Below are 23,021 nucleotides of genomic sequence, written 5' to 3' on the forward strand. Positions count from 1 at the left end.
GTTTGATGGGCTGTAGTTGGGCAAGATCTTAAATAACAAATGTTTGGAGGAGTCATCGAATCCATGCACCACCTTATCAATGCAATGACACAAATACTAATCTTAGTGCTGTGCTCTCCCGCACTCACGCACGCGCGCACACACACACACACACACACACACACACACACACACACACACACACACACACACACACACACACACACACACACACACACACACACACACACACACACACACACACAATATACAATCAGGGCCAAATGCCAGCTCACTGTACTCAAAGGGGTTCAGTGGTAATGGAATCATATGGATGAATGGAGCTGGACCTGGATCAATGATTCCAACAAATGTGCGTGTGTACACACACACACACACACACACACACACACACACACACACACACACACACACACACACACACACACACACACACACACACACACACACACACACACACACACACACACACACACACACACACACACACAGGAATATTTTCCATTATATGTGCGATGGCGTTGGTAATGGTTCATTGACTGAAGTAAATAAATCATATCCTGTCAGCACTCCTTAAAAAAAAAACATTATAGCATAAACACAAGATTAACTGCTGGGTGTGTCTGTTCTCTTAACTGAATTTATTTGTCTCTTCAGATACATTACTAATAACTTGAAATGTGGTTTGTTCCAATGAAAGACTGAAATTCGTTAAAATATTTAGACTACTTGTCTGGTAAAAGATTAATGGATATTGATTGACTCTTTGCACACATGCATGTAGCCATCATGTTAACACAGGCACTGATTGAAATCTCTTCATAATTATTGACAACAGAACTTCCAAACTTCCAATACAACATGGACAGCTTCAACCATGTGGAATTCATTTAATTCAGTCCAGTACATGTGTAACTAATCTCCCCAGCAATCATCGAATGAATCTATTGACCATCAATTTCTTCATTCAAAAACAGGCATTATACCTACTGTATAACTAAAAGTATCAGATGTTTACATCAAATATAGTACACCTTTATCCCCTTCTATACTGTAACCGATATAATGTATAGTTCCGTTTGACAGCCCTTATACAGAAATGTGCCTTATCATTGTGCAAATAAATGAAACTACATGGAAGCAGCAACCACAGTGTATACTTTTCTCTGTGACTGCCTCCAGTCAAAAAGACAAATCCTTTTTCCACGGAGAATGGCATGGCCCATGCTTTGGAATGCAGGACAAAGTAGAGAGCAGACAAATAACAGAGAGAGAGAGAGAGAGAGAGAGAGAGAGAGAGAGAGAAAACTGGTGGAAAAAGGTAGACAGCATGGTGAAAAAAAGAGGAGGGAATGGATTGTTAAAAGTGAGAGACAGAGACAGGGATACTTTCAGCCTAATGCTCACTTTGTCGGACGACTGCTGTCACTGGATGGGTTTAACTGAGGGTTATAGGAGAGAGAGGACAGAGGGACAGACACAAGTGTCTGACATGGACTGAGAAAGAGAGAAAAACAGTGATGGAAAGACAGAGAGACAAGGCAGGCATGCAGGGACGGAAAGAAAAACAAAACCTTGCACATCAGAGAGAGCGGAAAAGTGTGTATAAAGTGGGCAGTGGGTTGAAGTGACTCATACATTTGGTCAGGATGCACACAAGTGTGCAGTTTCGAGAGCAGTGGGTTGTTTTGACATGGAACATGGAAGAAGTACATGACTGTGTGGATAACACCACTGCATTAGTGGACTGTGATATTTTAGCAGCCGTATTTAATGCTGATTCATCGCTGACAGAGGCTTCCAGTGCATCTGAAAAGAATACTTTAAAAAGGGGTAGGCCATTTCTTAACCAGCGGGTTGGACCCAGAAGTCGGCCGCAACATGTTCCGTTAGGGTCGCCAACAAGGAATCATTTCAGAGGAACATTGTGTTACTGTCCAAAGGAACTGAGCACAGGTTTAAATTTGAACACACACATGCATATGTACGCACGCACGACAAACTTACACTCTCACACTCTCACACTCTCACACACACACACACACACACACACACACACACACACACACACACACACACACACACACACACACACACACACACACACACACACACACACACACACACACACACACACACACACACACACACACAGGCCATTTAAGATGATTAAAATGATTGAAACTATTAATATTCATAACGGCAGGTTATGAGGTTGAGTTAGAGGTTCTAAATTCAATAGAGGGTGCACAAGAAAATCCTCCATTTGAGTCCAGATTTATACTCTGCAGGTTTCAATTTAAACTGAGGATTTCACTGTGTTTACTGTGGAAAAATAGTCATGTTCGAGGTACCATTGAGCAAGACAGTGAATCCCCAAAAGGTCCAATGGAGCTGTTCAGTAGCCAACAGTATAGAAGACTGTGGTGGTACTGGGCAACTCCCAGGGGCCAAAAGACAGTAGAAGTCTATGGTGGTAATGGGCAAATCCCATGTGGCCAAAAGACATTAGAAGACTATGGTTGCACTGGACAGCTCCCACTGACCATCAGTAGAGGATTGTGGTTGCACTGAAAGGCTCCCAATGGGCAATGGCAGCTTCCAGTTGTTGTGACCAACAGGCAGTATAAGACTGCAGCTCCCAGGTGTGAATGTGTTGAAATGAATGAGTTCCATTGCTGTCCAGTTGACTTTAACTTATTAAAAAACAGCCAGGTGGCAAGGAATCTCTGCTGGATTTGAAGCCGACAAAAGTGATTTTCAGCATGCAGTTCTCATTGATGGCCCAGCGGATGTCACTATTTCCCCTCCTGCTGGCTTCAGAAGCACTAACACTCCATTCAAGTGAATGGGGTTTTGGCCAGACTTTACACTTAATTTTATTACCTTGGTAAACAATTTCATAAATACTTTTTTTTCAATCACTAGTTTAAAGTCTTCTTTCGATGATATGCGTTTAGTAAATTAGGGTCCCATTAATTTTAAAATTAAGTAGGGAATGCTTCTAGGGCTTCTACTGGTTCTACGGAGTGAAGACCCGCCCTCGCTGCCCTTCTAGTCAATAGCATTCGTTTCCGATTGGTTTTCGCGACCGGAAGTTCAAAGATGGATTTGAATTTGAAAGAGGCTTCAAAACGTATCTGTAGAAACCAATGGGTGACGTTACCGTTCCCTTCGTCCATATTTTTTTACAGTCTATGAAAACAACCCATTGTGTGTGACATTCAGGTCCTGTGCCTTGGCGGTGTGACCTGACCTCTTTGTCACTTTCACAGACTCAGCACAGTGTTGACTGTTGTTGACAGAGACATCTGCTGACTCTTATGTCATCTTCATGATAACAATATCAGGATTGCTGAGAGGAAAATGATGACCACGTGAATGGGCTGGACAACAGAGGTTAAGGAAAAGAAAACACATTTCACCAGTTGAGCGACTGGTGAGTAAGGACCTTGACTGCTAACTACTCAGGCAGAGCTACTGGGCATTTTTGCCACAGGCTGTGAAAAAGCAGACGGCTGATAAATAGATTGGAAAGAAAAGTGACGTTTGCGCAACCTTTTGATGATTGGCCAATTCACAACACGTGACCTTATCTGCTGGAAACCCGTCTGATGGAACATGGCTGCAGCCAGCAGGTGGAACAGAAATCGATAGGTCACCACATTTGGCGCGACACTCGGGTGCCTTTCACACCTTAAGTCCTCTAAAAGCTCTGGTTGAATCAAGAACCTGACACGTGCTTGAATCAGAGAATTTCTAGGGAAAATCACATGACTGGAGGAAGTGGGGAATGCACATTTTCTGCCACTATTTTCTCGTATACCTAGCTAGCCTAATGCTAAACTTACTAAAGCCAAATGTATGCTCCGCACAATGGTGTGCTGCGCCAAAATAAATGCATTGTTATTTTGGAGTCTTTATGTACAGTAAGGCAACAATTTAAAATGTGTGTGTGAACACACAGCAACTTTCTGTCAACATTAATTCCTCTACATGTGTTCACATATAGCCTACTGAATAGAGAAGGCATGAAGCCTGTGGCATATGATTTATTCAAATAATGTCTTGTTCTATGTGTGATGTCTGATGTGAGTAACTGTATAGGCCGCCTGCCTGTCTATTTGCATGAAACTGGACTTCTGGAATCAGTGCTCACACAAAAGTGAGCGTGCGTGTGCAAAACACATGCATGCAAGTGCGCACGCACGCACGCACGCACGCACGCACGCACGCACGCACGCACGCACGCACGCACGCACGCACGCACGCACGCACGCACGCACGCACGCACGCACGCACGCACACACACACACACACACACACACACACACACACACACACACACACACCAACAAAGTTAGGCAGAGACTTTTTATTCTCATGTGTTTCATTTGTGCCAGGCTGTAATACCGGCAGGTTATTTCAGAATTATGCTTTGTGTGTCATCATGTGTCATATAATCCCACATGGGAAGGGCCACATTGGTGGCATGATACAAAAGAAAAAAATCATTCATTCACTCTCTCTCTCTCTGTCTCTCTCTCACACGCACACGCACACGCACACGCACACGCACACGCACACGCACACGCACACGCATACGCACACACCGGACTATCTCTGGATTTTGCAGTGTAAGGGAGAGATACAGGCTGACAAACTGAGAGAAACAGAGATGCATACAAAGACAAGCAGATTGAAAAGGTGAGAGGCAAAAAACATGTAGCGGGACATGACAGGAAAGGAAACACCAGCAGTCACACCAGTCTAACCAGTTCATGCTGATCTTTGTCATAATTCAAAGGTACATCTTTAGGGTATAGGATCCCCATATCGTTGCTGACGGGCAGAAACCTTGTATCTCCATATTTTACCTTTTTACGTTAAAAAAATTACTTGTGACTAAATTATATCTATATTGGATCCATTGGAACACAGGTTCTTTTTTTTCTTCTTTTTTTTCTTAAAAATTAACCGTTTTGGACATACAAGGTTTCCACCCATCCTGTCTGAAAACCCAGACACAATGTAAATTGAAAAACAGAATTATTCTTTTGGGTTTTCCTTCCAGTTAAAAATCTCAGCTGTGCATTTGTCTGTGTGCAAATTAGTCTGTGTATGTACCATATGTGTGCATGCACAGGTATATGAATGTCCCTTTGTCCCTTTGCATGGGTGTACAGTACAGTATGTTCATGTATGCAATTTTTAATGTGTATGTGCAGGGCGTGTGTGTGTGTGTGTGTGTGTGTGTGTGTGTGTGTGTGTGTGTGTGTGTGTGTGTGTGTGTGTGTGTGTGTGTGTGTGTGTGCGTGCGTGCGTGTCTCTGTGCGTGCATGCGAGATGGCTCATACATCATCCCCTATAAGTGTTTCTTGTCGCCGGGGGACACGGCTACAGATTAATGCGGTGACAGGGGTTTTATGGTCGCCATGGCAACCAAGTGCCACTGGCACACTTTCCCATGCTAAAGCAGACCGGGTTACTTACTGTGTGTGTGTGTGTGTGTGTGTGTGTGTGTGTGTGTGTGTGTGTGTGTGTGTGTGTGTGTGTGTGTGTGTGTGTGTGTGTGTGTGTGTGTGTGTGTGTGTGTGTGTGTGTGTGTGTGTGTGTGTGTAGAAGGCTTATTACCCCAATAGCATAGGGGTAGTAAGCCTGGTTGAACCCATGTCAAGTAATAAGTGTTAAATAGTTGTGAGAGCTAAAGGCAGAGAATACATTATAAAACATTACATGCATACATCTTTCATATAAGATCACATTACACAGATGTGCCTTATTAACCATTAACATCCATACCTGATCGAGGACAAAACCTGTGTTGTGGCATGTTTAGCCCATTGACTATCACTCCAGGCAGCTATAGTATACTTGACATTACTGCCATCTAGGGCTGGGCGATCAAATAGATATTACGGTTATTTCAAACTTTTGCCTCGATCACAAAAAAAGGGAGTGTGAATATGTGTAGTGAAGTGTGTGGCATTAGTGTTCATGAATGAAGTTTTTTATTTTTATGACACTGGGATTTTTAACCATGTGCATCACTCCTCTCCAAGTGTAATAATAACCATAAATTACATTAACGGACGGTCATTATCCATCTATAGCTACATTGTATTGTATTCATTAACTTTTGAGTTCAATTAAATGAAGAATGGTCATCAGAAGAGGATGAAGGTTAGGAAAGAGGCCTGGATACAAACCTGAAGGTGAGCACAAACTAGAGAAGAGCACAAATTAAACCACCACTGTAAGGCAAACAACCTTTCAGACTAGGCTAAATCTAAAACATAAACACTGGCATTCAGTCCGTTAAGAAGACTGAGTTGAAATCAGGCTTTATGGCAGTTTTATGGATCCATCCGGACAAATAAAGACAGAATCAGTCTAAACCGATTTAAACCGTTATGCAGTATCAGTACGAGCCTCCAGCTAGCCGTTCATGGACGCATGCAATGCACATCAGCTAAGAATGTCTTCAAAGGTGCTGCAAAAGAGATCAGAAGGGTAGGGAAAGACAAAACAACACACAACTCCCCTATTTCACCTGAAGACAGCACATCATAAAATATCAGACAATCCTAAAGGTTTACTGAACAAGGTCTTTTACGATACGTAGGATCAAAGAGGGGAATCAGGATTTCAAACTCATTCATCTTAAAAAGTGACAAGAATGGAGCAAAGTATGCCACTATGACATTTTACGAACAAACAAAACAATCATAAAGACCTCTTGAAGAGAGACAGAGAAAATTCCGCCTGATGCAAAAGCCCTCTATCTGCAGCCCAGGAGGGTAGCAGCTGCGACAGACAGCTTCTGGTATACAGTACCGCCGTTCCCCTGGGAGTAAAACAGCTATCACAGATGTTACCCATGGATGTTCAAAGAGGCAGGGACACACACGTGTTCCTAAGCAAGACACTTAGCCCCTGCTCCCCAGGCGCTGTATTAATAGCATCCACTGCATCCACTGAATAGTTAGGATAGGTAAATGCAGAGGACAAATTGCAGGTAGGTGCAAATGTACTTGGCAAATACCCCAGCAACAAAAACAACAACAACACACGTCTTACACAAACCACAGCCAATTGTCATACAACAACTGATGTGGGACTTGGGGTGAGGAATCCTTTTATATAAATATATAGAGAGTTTAATGTGAATTGTGATTTATAATGACTCACAGAAGATAAAAAACGTAAACAAAAACGTGTTTGTCTTGCAGGTCTGTCTTGCAGGTGTTTAACACTTCTAATGGCCATATACGGTGACCATTGCTCTGAACAGCGCAATATAGGACTAGATTTGAAGGCCACGTGGCAGCCTGGAAATCTAAAGTAAAAGCACTTCCGCTTGTGTGATATTGCTTAAATACAATTCAACAATTCACAATACAACAATACAATTTTGAAATAGGTCTAATTATAATTGAAGGTGATGGAAGACGGTCTCAACCAAGACATGGGCACCATGGTACCCTACCTCCGCAGGTGGCGTTTGTAGCTCAGCATTGGCAAGACAGTGTCGGTGGCATACCAGCTTCACAACAGAGAATATGGTATCTTCACAACAAAATGCAGTGCTTTTCATCAACAAAATCACATGCACATAGTGCTTCACATAAGAATGTATAAGAAATGAACATGAAAACCGAGTGCATACAAATGCATAATGCATAACATACAGAAATGGCACTTGAAGGGTTAAGATTAGTTTCTTCTTCTTTTTTTTTAACAAGCACTGTAATGCATCCAACACAGTTTCTGGTTGATAGTGGACAGTATTGAACCTTTTGTGTGGAAATTAGACATACATATTTTTTAACATGGGCGTCAATAGGAAATTGTGACATCAGCACATCACCTATTTAAGCATTTTTCAATATGTTCCACCACTGGGATTTCTTAGGACTTTTGATATGTTATAACTAACATATTTATGAAACAAAAAAAGTTGAAAGAGTTTCTGTTGCAATTTGTCCTAGGTTAACCCCTTATTATCCATAGAATGCCTATACTTAATATGCCTGTTTTGAATGGGCCACTTAATTGCAGCTTTCTAAAGATCCGCTCATCCAAACAAGTTCAAACTTGATACTGCATTTCCCTGGGTCCCCAGCAACACACCTGACAAATGTCGACTTCATACAGTGTTCGGTTTTCAAGATATATAATTGTATATGTAATAATAGTGTGGATGGCGGCCATTTTGAATTAAAATAATTTCCCTACATGCAATTCCTTGCGACTTTTTTCCTCTCATTCAGGACATATTTAGGACACAAAATCAGCTGAGTTTGTTTTTGTTGCAATTAGTGGGAGGTCAAGTGACAATATTACTGGACTATACACACATTTGTAAACTGAGGCATCTTTAGCCAAAATATGTCACCACCGGCTCTCTTTGGCCACCGACCGTGTGTTTTTGTCCATTCCGGCCGGGCGGCAGCTGTTGGTAACTGGTCGGTAATGTTACATCACAATCGCGATCCGTAAATTGAACGGTTTGTTGACTCAAATGCCGTTTCAGGGGCTTATTGTGTTCGCTGGTACATATGGCTACACAGATAAAAACAGATAAAATGTACACAGTCAATGACCCCTCCAGCGGCAATTTACCAGTGTTAATTTAACTCAGAGAGGGTACAAATGGAACCAAATGGACCTGTGGTCCATGTATTTGTACTCTCTCGCTCTCTGAGTTACAAAAACCCCTTTAAGTCACCTGGCAATATTGAACTTCATTCGTGCTATATAACTATGAACAGCTAAATCAACTCTGTGTGCCTCTCCAAGGGCTTTCCTGTGTTGTCTCTTTCCTGTGTTGCTGCTCTGCTGGTTCTCGGTCGGTTGGAGCTGTATATGTGTATGAGGAGTCAAGTGGCCGTCTTTGACGTCAGCCAATGCACTACCCCAACAGCACCTTCCCGCGACCCCACTTTGGGTCGCGACCCATAGTTTGAGAACTGCTGATATACGTAGTACATAGAACCAGAGCCGTCTGGGAGAAATGCGGGGCCCGCGCCCCCATCCTCGCGTTTTTGGTGGTTATTTGCGGTTATTTCTTTTCATAACTCTTATTAAATGTGATTCTGTCCATTACATTTTTTTTTTTTTTTTTGCAGGGCCCGGTGCGGCCGCACCGCTCGCACCACCCTTCCTGCGGCCCTGCATAGAACCTGCTGACAACAGGCACTGCACCAGTTCATATAAATTCCAGGAATCTCTTTCTGTGTATCTGTCTCTGTGAATATGACTGTCTCTCAATATGCCCAAGTATGGAGATGACTGACATCATAGAACTTGTGGCCGGTAAATGACATCATAGACTGGAGATGTTGGTCGACATAAGGGCCGAAAAGACAAACACGCTAAACACACTCAACATAACTCTGTTAGTTGTCACCTTGAAGCATAGCATTGCACTATGGAAGGAGGTAAACCCACACTTGCACTTGTTTACCAGGCGGTGCATTCTCTTTATCATGACCCGGACCCCGCCGGTAAAGAGCGAGCCTCCATGTGGCTTGGGGAGCTACAGAGATCAACGTATGCGTGGGAGATATCAGACCAGCTCCTCCAGTTGAAACAGGACGTAGAGTCCGCCTGCTACTTCGCTGCACAGACAATGAAGGTCAAGATCCAGACATCGTTCCATGAGCTCCCAACGGAGACCCACCTCGCCTTGCGGGATTCGCTCCTATCCCATATACAGAACCTCAAAGACCTCTCGCCCATCATCGTCACACAGCTGGCTCTAGCCATTGCAGACCTCGCCCTTCAGATGGCCTCATGGAAAGGATGTGTTCACACCCTAATTGAAAAGTACAATAATGATATCAGCACCATGCCATTTCTTATAGAGATTTTGACGGTTCTGCCAGAGGAGGTCCACAGTCACTCGTTACGCATTGGAGCCAACCGCAAGACGGAGATCATAGAGGACCTAGCCTCCTATTCTACTACTGTGGTCACCCTACTAACGTTATGTGTTGAGAAGACGGGAAATGAGGAGAAGATGCTGATCAAGGTGTTCCGCTGCCTGTGCAGCTGGTTCAACCTGGGGGTTGTGGATAGCAACGTCATGGCAAGCAATCAGATCCTTATGGTCCTCTTCCAAGTGCTGCAGAGGGATGAGATCTCTACCAACCTTCACGAGGTGGCGTCAGACTGCGTATGCTCAGCCCTCTGTGCCATTGAGAATGTGGATACTAACATGGCCCTGGCCCGGCAGCTTTTCCAGGGTGTCCTCACACTGGAGACGGCCTACCACAGGGCTGTGGCACAAGAGGAGCTTGACAAAGTGCTGAATTACTGCAGGATCTTCACAGAGCTGTGTGAGACATTTCTAGAGACCATGGTGAGGAGCCCGGGCCAGGGCATGGGAGACTTGCGGACATTAGACTTGTTGATCACCTGCGCAGGTCACCCTCAGTATGAGTTTGTTGATATCACCTTTAACTTCTGGTATCGCCTGGGAGAGCACTTATACAAGACCAATGATCCGGCGCTCCACAGCATCTTCCGACCTTACATACAGAGGCTGCTGCACGGCTTGGCTCGACACTGTCAACTGGACCCCAACCATGAGGGAATCCCTGACACCACAGATGACTTCGGAAAGTTTCGGATAAGGGTGTCTGATCTCGTCAAGGATGTAATTTTCCTTGTGGATTCCATGGAATGTTTTTCCCAGCTTTATTCCACTTTAAAAGAGGGTAACCCACCTTGGGAAGTGACAGAAGCTGTTCTGTTCATCATGGCCACCATTGCTAAAAAAAACATAAACAACCCCACTCTGACAGATGTTTTGCAGCAGGTTGTGCTACTGCCAGTGACGGTACACATAGCTGTGCGTTACACGAGCATCGAACTTGTGGGAGAAATGAGCAAGGTTGTGAATATAAATCCCCACTTCCTAGACCCTGTGTTGAACTATTTAATGAAAGGGCTTAGGGAGAAGCCTCTGGCATCAGTGGCAGCCAAGGCCATCCACAACATCTGCTCAGTGTGCAGCGACCTCATGACCCAGCATGTCCAAGGCCTGCTGGACATCGCCCGCACCCTCGATTCCTTCGCTCTCTCCACAGAAGCATCAGATGGCTTGCTGAAAGGTACAGCACTTGTCCTAGCCCGTCTACCACTGGAGAAGATTGCTGAGTGCTTGAGCGACCTGTGTGCGGTGCAGGTCATGTCCCTCAAAAATCTTCTCACTCAGGACTCGAATGGAAAAAGAGGTGACCCCATAGTCTGGCTAGACAGACTAGCAATCATCTTTCGATACACAAACCCGATTGTAGAGAACGGACAATCTCACCCCTGTCAGAAAGTCATTCAAGAGATCTGGCCTGTCCTGTCGGAGACCCTGAACACAAACCAGGCTGAAAACCGAATCGTGGAGCGCTGCTGTCGCTGTCTCAGATATGCTGTGCGTTGCGTTGGCAAGAGATCTGCCTCACTACTACAGCCACTGGTCACACAGATGGTGAGTGTGTACCAAGTGTATTCCCACTCCTGCTTCTTGTACTTGGGAAGCATCCTGGTAGATGAGTATGGCATGGAGGAGGACTGCAGACAAGGACTATTAGACATGTTACAGGCTCTCTGTATGCCCACCTTCCAGCTGTTGGAGCAGCCCAACGGTCTGCGCAACCACCCTGACACAGTGGATGATCTCTTTAGACTCACCACTCGGTTTGTCCAGCGTTGTCCAGTCACCCTGCTCAGCAGTAGCATCATTGTTCACATAATCCAGTGTGCCATTGCCGCCTCCACGCTGGATCACCCGGAAGCCAACTGTAGTGTCATGAAGTTTGTCCGAGACCTAATCCACACAGGAGTCAGCAGTGATCATGAAGATGACTTTGAGGTGCGAAAGCAGTTGATTGCCAAGGCCATGGAGCAGCACGGACAGCAGATGGTGACCCAGCTCATGCACACATGTTGCTTATGCCTGCCGGCATACACACTCCCAGATGTGGCAGAGGTGCTGTGGGAGATCATGGTGTTTGATAGGGCGACGTTCTGCCGCTGGCTGGAGAATGCATTGAAGGGGCTTCCTAAAGAGACGTCGGGTGGCGCAGTGACCGTCACGAACAAACAACTTACAGACTTCCACAAGCAGGTCACCAGTGCAAAGAAGTGCAACCAGGTGTGCTTGGCCATCAGAGAATTGACCAGATTGTTCCAATAGCCACACCTCCCTTAGAGCTCTGCCAGAATACCAGGTTAAATGGGGCGCCAGTGGCTCAGGGGTAGAGTGGCCGGTAGCGCGGCCGGATGGAAGCCGTGAGGTTTCCCGTTCGATCCCGGGCTCCCCCAAAAGAGTTAGTGTCGAAGTGTCCTTGAGCAAGACACTGAACCCCTAATTGCTCCCGATGAGCAGGTTGGTGCCTTGCATGGTTTCCTCCGCCATCGGTGTATGAATGTGTGTGAACGGGTGAATGTAATGCACAATCTATGTAAAGCGTTTTGGATAAAAGCGCTATATAAATGCACCATTTACCATTTTTTAAATCTTTCAAACAGATTTGATTTTATTTTGTTTGAAATATTTTTTAATAAGACAATTATTTGTCCAAATCTGTGGATGTGACATATCTGATGAGACATTGTTGTGCTCTAGGTTTCAGAAGCATCCAGTTCTGTAATGATTGAGGTCATGGGGTTCCAGAAGGGGGCTGAACCAATTGTTCCGCTTTCTTGGAGTGGATAGGTGTGATGACCACAGACACGATCACCATCCAACTGGAACATCCTGAGTGATACAGTACCTGCTGTACACCAATACTTTGACCATATTTTGAAAATATTTATATCTGAACATATTTAGATTAGCAACAAAATGTTTTACATAACCCTTTTCAATCAATTTACTACTGTATGTATAACATATACATCATCCTATTCTAACTTATTTTTTGGGGTGATGATTGTTCTTGTGTGTTCACTTAAATGATGCGAAGCCTGCGGCGCTAGTTCAGGCAGATAACTCAGGGCAGCGCCAAATCCTGATCAGGTGATCAGTCACATGCACTGTTCACCTGATTAGGGATGGCTATTTAAACCTCCCTGCCAACCTGATCATTCCTCGCTGCCTCGCTGCTTGCTCTGCTGTTCTGCTGCTGCTACTCTGCGCTGTCTGCTGCTGCCTCATGAAGTTTTGCAATCCCACCGCCTCCCAAGAATCCACCTGTGGGCTCTGTTTCTATATATTCCCCTTTGGAGGTCTTATTTCATTCCCTGTAATATCTATATGGCATACAGTATCACTTATTTATTATAAATATTTCACGCTTACAGGGGAATGAATAGAGACAGAGCCCTGATGCCAAACGATGCTTCAGATATCTATGCTCAAATATTTGTATGCTCAATAAACAATATTTAATTAAATTCAAGAGTTGTCTGACTGTACTGTAGGTGTGAAGATGAAACTCGAGTCGTCAACAAACATTTCCTGTGATGACCCCTTCCATTCCGCTTGTGGTCCTCTGTGTGTTTGTTTGTGTTTGTGTTTCTGTGTAGGGGCGAGGTCAGCCTGCCGAGTTGTGTCCGAATGGCAAACCTTCCATTCGGACACAACTGGCAGGTGCCGGTCTCCATTTAAGCAGGCTGGCCAGGGACATTCTCTCCTACCAGGCGACAGCACTTTTGTTTGGTTGTGTTTGTTTACTTATACATACAATTTTCAGTACACTTTCCCACATCCACACACTCATTATACCACAACATATCACATCATAGTTTGTGTTGTTTGTTTGTTAACTTAATGAGTTTTGGATGTATACCTTAAATTACTGGTGTCGTCCTCCATTTTGTTATAGGAATCAGAACTGGGTTCATGACAAAATGGGATAGAATTTTGTATGAGAAGAATGGGGTCTCATCCGGGATCACATAGTATTTGGTATGACAAAATAGGGGCGTGACAAATTTAAATAGATGATCTGGAATATTGTATGAGACACAAGAGTGAGTGGGTTTTGGTTTGGGGAGAGAGAGCTTAGGCTACACTGTTGTGGGTGTTACCTGCTAAGTGGCTGGCTGTGACCTTTGGAGTTTGATTCCCAGACAGGCTTTCACCACTTAAACCCTCTAATTTTTGTAAAACAGACCTGAGTTGCAACTGTTCTTAGAGCGCCTTTTTCCGCTGTTGCAGATCTACAAGCTCTCAACGTGAAGGATCCCCCCAGAACAGGGATGCTGGAGTTTGAGTTGTTAGACAGCGGATTATGTTTAGGGAACCCGCTGTTCCAAGTGTGGTGGTTAAAGTGGGTAGTTTGCGCTCGGAAATACTTCAGGCTTTGGGGGGGGGCTCGCTGGTTTACCGGTTGCCTTCCCTTGAAGACCAGGGTTCAGTTAACTAGCTTTGCTGAGTTAAGGGAATTGGAATCCAGGGTTGTTGGCTGGTTTTGTATTGGTAGGAAAAGAACAGAAAAATAAGTGAAGGAGTTTATTCAGTCTCCATCTGGGGTTGGAGCGGTGAACGTAGAACCTGCGGCTTTGCCTGACGGGTTTCTTCAGATAGCTGCTGTCCCGACCCTCTGATGCCCAGTATCCCACTATGTGGGAGTCTGAAGGTGACTGATCGAATGTTTTTACATGTTTACGGTGTGGCTCTGCAAGAGGCTAGCTCTCTTTGACAGGGTCTGTATATATCTGTCTGTCTGCCCCGGGCTAATCTCGCAAACCACTGGACCGATCAGCTATCATGCATTCTGCCAGTAGTCCACTAATTGTTTTTGCATGTTTTATACCTTTTGAAACATTTAACTTACATTTTATAATGTAAGTTAAATGTATAATGGACTGTGATCGCACTGAAATTCGTCATAATGTCATATGTCATAAACGACTGATGTTTACTGATGCCTACATTTGGTGCCTGTTCCACTATGTCCCTGTTCTGTCTTGCTTCCTCTTAAAATGTTTGTAGGTTTTGTACCAAGGTTGCGGAGGGGGTGAGGGAGCGTTTGTAGGGATGGGTGCTAAGGTATCTTGGATTGTTTTGTTATGGGCCAACAGTAGAGGGTGACTATTTTCGCAGACTCTGTTCTTATGGGGGGATTGGGGGCAGGTGTCATGATCCATCCCACTTGGTTTGGGGTTTTGTTAGTGTAAACGTGTGTAAAAGTGTTACAAGGCCCAATTCCAAAGTCCTCCCTAAAGCTTTAAACCCTGAACCCTCACAGACTTAATTGAAGTCACCTGGTAAGTGCTTGAACGAGAGGCTGCAAGGGCTCAAATGGTAAATTAGACCCTCCAGAAAAACGTGGGCAAAAATCCTTGATTATGTGGGCTAAAACTCTTGATTATGCGGGCTAAATTCCTTGATTTTGCGATGAAATATGCGGCTTTTTTTTGCAATTTTATTCGGTGAAATCGCAGGAAGTTGCGAAATATGTGAAAAGTTGCGAAATATGCGGAAATATGCTATGCGAAGCACATATTATGCGATGCGATGCGCACATTATGGATATATTATATGGATTATATATTATATGGATATAATATGCGATGCGCATATTATACGATGCGATGCGGCCTTTTTGAAAAAACGTTACCACCGCATAATTATGTGCCATTTTGCTGATTATGCGGTAAAAAATGCGATCGCATAATCACATTTTTCTGGAGGGTCTAGTAATTAGGAATGGGACAGGGCGAGTCCTTCATTTACGAAACTTTCCATAACTTTTAAAACTTTTACTCTTTCGGTTGTTCATAACATTTTTAGTTTAGTTTAGGTTTGTATATTCATTTTCAAATGTCTTTCCTTATTCTGTATATATGTGTACTTTTGCTACATACGTTTTTTATCTCTTGTCCCTCTTTACTAAATATGTGTGTGTAATATGTGTAAATATGTGGGTAATTCCCTCAGGCAAAGTCTTACAGAAAGGGTGCAGAGCCCTCACGTATCTGACGATTGACAGGGGGACAGCCCTAAACACTCGTGGACTTCACGTGAATGCTTGTTCAGTTATTCTGTAAGGTGGGACATTGGAATTGGGCCCAAAGAAACACAATTCTTGGCAATGACCATAGTAAAATTCTTTAGACCCTTTACAGTATGGGATCAGTTTTGGTATTCATTTCAGGCTGGGCATTTGTTTGATTTGGGCACGCAGGTGTGGTGTGTCTCATTTAGTGATTGCCCATGTGAGCAAAGAATGACACTTATAATCCCCTGACACCAGCTCTGGTGTCACTGTCACCATAGAAGATGTTTTGGCGAGATCTATGTTCTAGCAGTACTACTGAGTTGTCTTTGTTGGTTGCCACTCAATTTGTGCATGCAAGGGACAGCCGTAGCTGAGAAGGCCGCCTGGTCCCCGGTTCGCGCCCGTGGTTATGTGCCAATAGGGCATTGCAGTGTCGGCCATTTTGTGGTGCCACAGATAGAAACCCCATTAATGTTTCCTATAGAGAGAAGACTGGAACCAAGTCATCCAGGCTCCTGGTGAATAAATATAGTATATATAATACAATTAAATTTTTTATTTTTTTTTCATGGTCATGATTCACCAGGAGCCTGGATGGCTTGTTTCCAGGCTTAAAATAATGTATATAAATATTTTCGGAAATCTCATATGGGAGAGATGAATGGGTTTTCTATCTGTGGCACGATAAAATGGCTGCCACTGCTATGCCCTGTTAACTATCTTGTGCACACTGCCAGTGCCAGTAGACCACAGAAGTACATAATTTTTTTTTCTTACTACTTCATTTTTATAGTGGAAGTCAATAGGGCTCTGATTTGGCTGAAACCTTTCCCAAATTCATACGTCAGAGTCATACGTCAGATTTGTCATCATGGAAGAATGGCATCACATGTACTCACACTGTTCCCATGTAGATCCCAAGATCCACATGTTAGTATTGTTGAAGCGGAGTGTAGAAAAAGATGAAACGCAACACAGGCCAGGGGTTGGATTTTACACTTTTGTGACCAGTGTGAACTGTCTAATGTGTTGCAGTGCATATTGCATCCTGCAGGAGGCAGTGCACCCTTAAACTCCTGGTCAACTCATGCTCTGTCTGAATGTGAATGTCATGTGAAATTAAACACACAGCTAAAGCTCAACTTAAAGATCCAAAAACTCTTAATACCCATTTTGATGATTGAAGCTCATCAGAAATAAATACATAAATAGAGTATAAGCCTACACAGACTGACTGACAGACAGACAGACAGAAGTGTGTGTGTGTGTGTGTGTGTGTGTGTGTGTGTGTGTGTGTGTGTGTGTGTGTGTGTGTGTGTGTGTGTGTGTGTGTGTGTGTGTGTGTGTGTGTCGCACTTGTGTGTGCATGCGTGTGTGTTTGTTTTTACATACCGTATATGCTGTACTAAAACTGTATCTTTTGTTCGTTGCACAAAAGTGCAGTTAGATCACTTTTGTTCAGGCAGCAGCCTATATGGTGGCAGTAATTCCTGAGAGGAAAGCTCACAGGCGGATAGGAGACCTGCAGACAGTCTGTGTTTGTTTGTGGTCTGTCAGCCTGACTCATAGGTCCCAATTGGCAATTAATGACAGTTACCTAGAAGAATGGGATATACTGTATTATTATTGATAATATTATCAGGGACCACTAAGTTCCCAAAAAATGGGGTGCAATATTTGTTCCCTCAAAAAATACAAGGGCAAGTTCACTCATAAAATGACTTTTTTTCTATCAATTCACCCCATGAAGTCTTGAATTCATGGAGATTTTTTAGTTTTTGTCGCATTCCTGATCCAATATTTCAATATCTGATTAATTAATTCAGTAAATAGGAGGCCAAGGCAAACTAAATACAAAATAATGTATAAACTCCAAAACAACTCTCACAGTGTAACCCAGGATGGACTGCTACTGTCTTAAATATATAGTATTGCTCTCGTTGAGCTTGGTGCTGGCCTCCTATTTTTTTCAATTAATCAAATAAGTATTGGATCAGAATGCAACAAAAAAAAACAATCTCCATGAATTCAAGGCTTCATGGGGTGAGTAATTGATAGAAAAGTTGTTTGTTTTGATGTTTATGGTGACTGGAGGGCAAGGAGACAGTTCGGGTGAACGGGAGTGAGCGTAAAGGTAAGTATGTTTTTTGGTTGTTGTTGCAATGTTTCCATAAAAAGAAAAGCTGTTATCTCTCCTCCACATAACCTGTCTTTGATTGATTGATTGAATACTTTATAAACAGTTTGCAAACAAGACCAGGAGACCAGTTCTGCCAGACCCAGAAGGAACAAATTCCTAGTAGGCAACACACCTACAAACCAGGCGCGTATCGTCATTGGGGCCAACGAGGCCATGGCCCGGTCTGTAAACCCAGCTTGTCCATGTGTAGCTGTGTAGGGGCAAGATCCGCCAGGGGAAAAAAAAAAACTAAAAATCAACATTAGCACCTATTCTGTTGTAGCCGACCAGTTTGTTTTCAAATGGGGCTCATTTGCATTCGGCCGAATTGTTAATGAGTGGCCATTAAAGAACCAGTTTAGCCGTCAAACCGGTTCTGGCCCGGTCAACGTTAGAATCCACCAAACGCCACTGCTACAAACCACTTTATAAGTGAAAAGTATAAATCATTTTAGGCATTTTGTGTGTGTAGCATTTTGTGGTTGTAGATTTGTGTATAGGCTAGACCAGCAAACCTTCCAGTCTGATTACATTCACCTGTCCCTTGTCAGTCAGTGCACTGGCTCTATGCACAGCAGCCATATTGTGAAGACATTCACAGGTGTTACCAATGATACTAATGAAGGCTCTCTTCCATTTAGTGTAGCGCAGAGGTTCTCAGATTTTTCAATTTCCACGACCCCCATAACTCTGAGAGTGTACACATGGAACCAAATGGACCCTTTGTACACTCTCAGAGTTACACACTCGTAAGGGGCCATTTGGAAACCCCTTAAGGAACCATGAGGGCTCCTGGACCCAAATTTTAGAGCCACTTGGTGTAGCAGAGTGTTTCCAGTGAGCCAACATGCACAATTTCAGCACCCTGACTCAGTTTGACCAGAATGGAACAGAGCCTTCATTAGTATCATTAGTAACACCTGTGAATGTCTTCACAATATGGCTGCTGTGCATAGAGCCTGTTGGTAGCAAGTCCAGACCTGCTCTGTTGCCCCTGGTGGTTGAAATCTGAAGCGTTCCTGAATGGCTGGGGAGGAAAAGAGGGACCGGAAGACCGACCGACCGACAGACAAAGCCTCCTCTAGGCCGACCCCTTGGGTCTGGCAAAAAGGTAGGGGGCATTTCTGGTGATAAGCTTAGACTTTTTACAGGGACCAGTTACAAATTGCAGATACTTGTAGGTGCTTTTTCATGGTGTTTTTGAAGGATGGTAAGGAGTCACACTTTTTTTTTATGACTGTTGGTAGGGCATTCCACATTTTGGTGGCATAGCAGTAGAACAAATTTAACTAGACGCGTCGCAATTCTGGGAAATTGCAAAGTGTGGTTGCGCCGACGCCGGTCGCGGGTCGCGGCCGCTGGGACTTGAGGAATACGCCGGGAGGAATACCCTCGGAGGCCGCGCGACGCACGATTCGAATTCGGTGCCGATCGGATCCCGCGTTCGTGACACGTGCCGTTTTGATTTTAAGAAATAGGCCCCTCCCACTAAAGAAATAGGCCCCTCCCACACATGTAACGGCCCAATTATATAGTCACGTCACTCCTGAGATCACTCGCGTTTCATTTTGAGAGGATTGATCCCCTAAAAAATCATGTTTTTTCATCAAACGGTTACGTTCTGCGCATTTGTGGTGCCCCCTATGGATCAAAGTGGAAATGCTTTTGGTGATTCGTTGAGTAAACCACCCTCGACATATGATTCAAAACTGGTATTGACCGGACGTTTCGTTCGTGATTTTTGGCGTTTTTGGTAAAACGGGTCCCTCCCACTAACTTTGGAAGCCAATTACGGACGAACGGTAACGACTATCAAAATGCCGCTTGGATATGTTTATCGCATGGGTCCAGAGATCATGTGTACCGATTTTTGTGAAATTTGGACAAAATATGTGGGAGGAGGAGCTAAAAGTGTGTTTTGAAGAAAATTCAAAATGGCGGAAAATCTATCCAGACGGAAATGGGCGTGGCCTATATGGGGAGTTGCGTCATTTTTTTATTCTACGACCTACGGTTCAAGAGTTATAGGCCAAAAGGTAAAGTGGGCTGTTATAGCGCCACCATGAGGCCGACTGGTGTAATTATTTTTGTAATAATTTTGCAATAAACTATGAACCTCCCCTCCAAGTCTTTCATTTTCAAATTAATGTCTATGGGGACATTTAATGCACTAATAAATCAATATCAATTAAACTATGTAACCAATCTATTAGCAAAACGAATAGCCATCGATTCCCGGTGAGACCGGTCATTTTGACATATAGCACGAAATTGGGAGAAATAAACTGTGGGAGGAGTAGTGCGACAAAATAAAGTTTATCTATAAAGATGAATAAAGTCAGAAGAGTACTATAGTCTGGTTGCCGGGCAACCACACTAACTACTTGTTTGAACCGAACCTGGGTTGAACAAGATTAGTGGAGCTCCCTCTGGCGTTGTGCTTGTGTGCATCTTTAACGTTATTGAAATAGTTTGACAGGTACAGTACATGGGTGTCTATCCCACCCTAGCATAATGAGCAGGGGTTAGGGCAGTTCTAGGTGTGAGGCCTAGGTGTGAAGCCGTACCGTTTGTTTTGGGATGTCTGAAGCCTTATTTTTAAGGCCTTTGTGGTGCCATGGTACCATGGGGTGCATGCATAGAGATGAGTGCTCCAGCTAGTGTCCTCAGTGAATTCCTACTGACCAATGAGGAGATCCTGCTAAAAAATCTTGTTCTTTGGTTGACTTTTTTGATTACTTTAGTTGCCATTTTTTCACTGGATTGATTTTCCTCTAAAATACAACCCAGGTACGGTAGGTCATTTCTTCTTTCCTTGTGATAACATGGTCACCCACTTAAATCGTGAAGTCTTTGGCCTTGCAGAGGTTAATTCTGGAATCTGGACCCAAAGAGAATGGATTCAGTTTAACCCAGGTGTAATGATACAGTAGTTTGTTATCAGCGAGCCAGGTGCAGATTTAGAGTTCAGAGCTAAGGGCTTTTTCAACCTGCAATTTGTCCTTGCCCGAGACCAGGAGTCCGAGTCATCCGCGAACAAGAACAAATTGCAGTCACATGCTGATGTCATGTCATTCACGTTATATTAGGAACAGTAAAGGCCCTAGTATGCTTCCTTGAGGAACACCGCAGCTCACTGGGAAGGACGAGGACAGGGTTCCGTTCACCTCCACCACCTGTTCTCTCCCCTCCAGATAGGATTTTCGCGATTTCGTCTATTCTCTCTTCCTCTCGCATTCATGATTTTCTAAACATTACACCTCTCTTGCGCCCTCTCTCTCTCACACATTTCATGAATGAACACTATCCCTCATTCAGCTCTACCCCTCCCATCAACATTGCAAACATCTGATGTCCTCAAGTACACACACGCTCCTGTTGCTCAGCATTTAGTCCTATCTGTATAATACTGCAGATAGTCAGATTAGGACATTACTAAAGTTCAAGGTCGGTAGCCCAGCTGCAGACAGCTCCCCTAACCTTCACTACTTATCTGCAATGGGTTGATAATCAGGAGCAGTAAAATCAGTCACTCCAGCCATTCAGTCAATCGTTCCATCAGCAAATCACCTACTGTAAGCTACAGTGTGTGGCACTTGAACGCTAGCCAACTAATTGGAAAACATATACGACTATCTGGTTGTTATGTACACAGTGTTTTTTGCGATACGACATATATTGTACTTAACTTACAGTACATTTTGGTTCTGTTGTGTTGTGTTCAGCTCCGTCCCTCTGGTACTGCAAAGCTCTCACCATTTTACAGCCATAAAAACTCCAACAATCAGCAAGTGTCGGCCGCACAGCGCACTCATCCTGGGACCCAAGTCTTATTACAGTAGTTCCTTCTCCCTCCTGGAAATCAAATCAAGGACTGTTCAAGAACATTGCAAATTCCATCAGACAGAAATGTGTGACCAAATAATACGATTAATGGCCCTTCTTTCGTGTATCGTCAGATGTCCAGCTCAGCATCGTGTAGCCATGCCCTAATCTCTGTTCCTCCATCGAAGAGGCCGGCTTCTGAGGGTGGTCTGTATAGGGGGGCAGGTGGTAATTATGTTAAACACAACAACAACAACAACACAGTTTTGATCTGCAGTAGTGCTTCACCAGCAGATAACCTTCTGCTAGTCACGGGCCACGGCTTATGTTACTGAGACACACTACTTCAGAACATCACTTATAAGTGGAGTTTCTATTTCAAATATACGTTCACGATATAAGATGAAAGAATGGTATTGTTTTGGGCACAGGAGTTTTTTTTTTATTGATTGAACACTTTATTAACAGTTTGCAATTGTACAGAGGTACGGTTTACAATGATTGTTAAAAGGATAACACAAAAAGCTCTGTGTATTCAATTCATTAAGACATTTAAAGACATACAATAATATACGATAATAAACAAGACACCAGTAGTAATGAACGTATATGTACTGTATAGTAAACATTGGGGGGAGGGGTAATTTCTGGCTTAGAGGGATTTTCTAGGACCATTTATAAATTGTAGACAGGTGCTCTTTCATGGCGGTTTTAAAGGAGGGTAAGGAGTTACACTTTTTGATATTTGTTGGAAGGGCATTCCACATTTGTGACATTTAGACTGTATAAAGGGAAGGAAGTACCTAACCATGCTGCATAAAGATATATAGTATTACAAAATAAGTAACATGGCTTACTAAATAAGTAATATGGGGTTACTGTTCTATTAGCAGTCATAACACTGAGCAGTCATTTGTGTCTCCCTGCCGGTGAATGAGCCCTCGGTGGCCATGACATTGCATGCAGAGTGCTTCATAGGAAGTGTAGGAACACGTATGGCTAAAACAGATAGAAAGACTGACTTTTCTCTGTCAATATGGATTGTATCATACATTTTGGTTGTT

At 43.6% G+C, this 23,021-nt stretch overlaps 1 protein-coding gene across 1 annotated transcript; it reads left to right on the top strand.

The window, feature by feature from the left end:
- Positions 1-9,433: 9,433 nt before the first annotated feature.
- On the top strand, positions 9,434-12,199 carry LOC308093510 (transportin-3-like; the record flags this gene model as incomplete). The annotated part of the gene is made up of 1 exon (XM_080439847.1): positions 9,434-12,199. The coding sequence occupies one exon, from the start codon at positions 9,434-9,436 to the stop codon at positions 12,197-12,199; it is 2,766 nt and encodes a 921-aa protein (XP_080295973.1).
- Between the last annotated feature and the right edge of the window lie 10,822 nt (positions 12,200-23,021).

This window comes from Gymnoscopelus braueri (genome assembly GCF_963280865.1).
Source record: "Gymnoscopelus braueri genome assembly, chromosome: 10".
NCBI lineage: Eukaryota > Metazoa > Chordata > Actinopteri > Myctophiformes > Myctophidae > Gymnoscopelus > Gymnoscopelus braueri.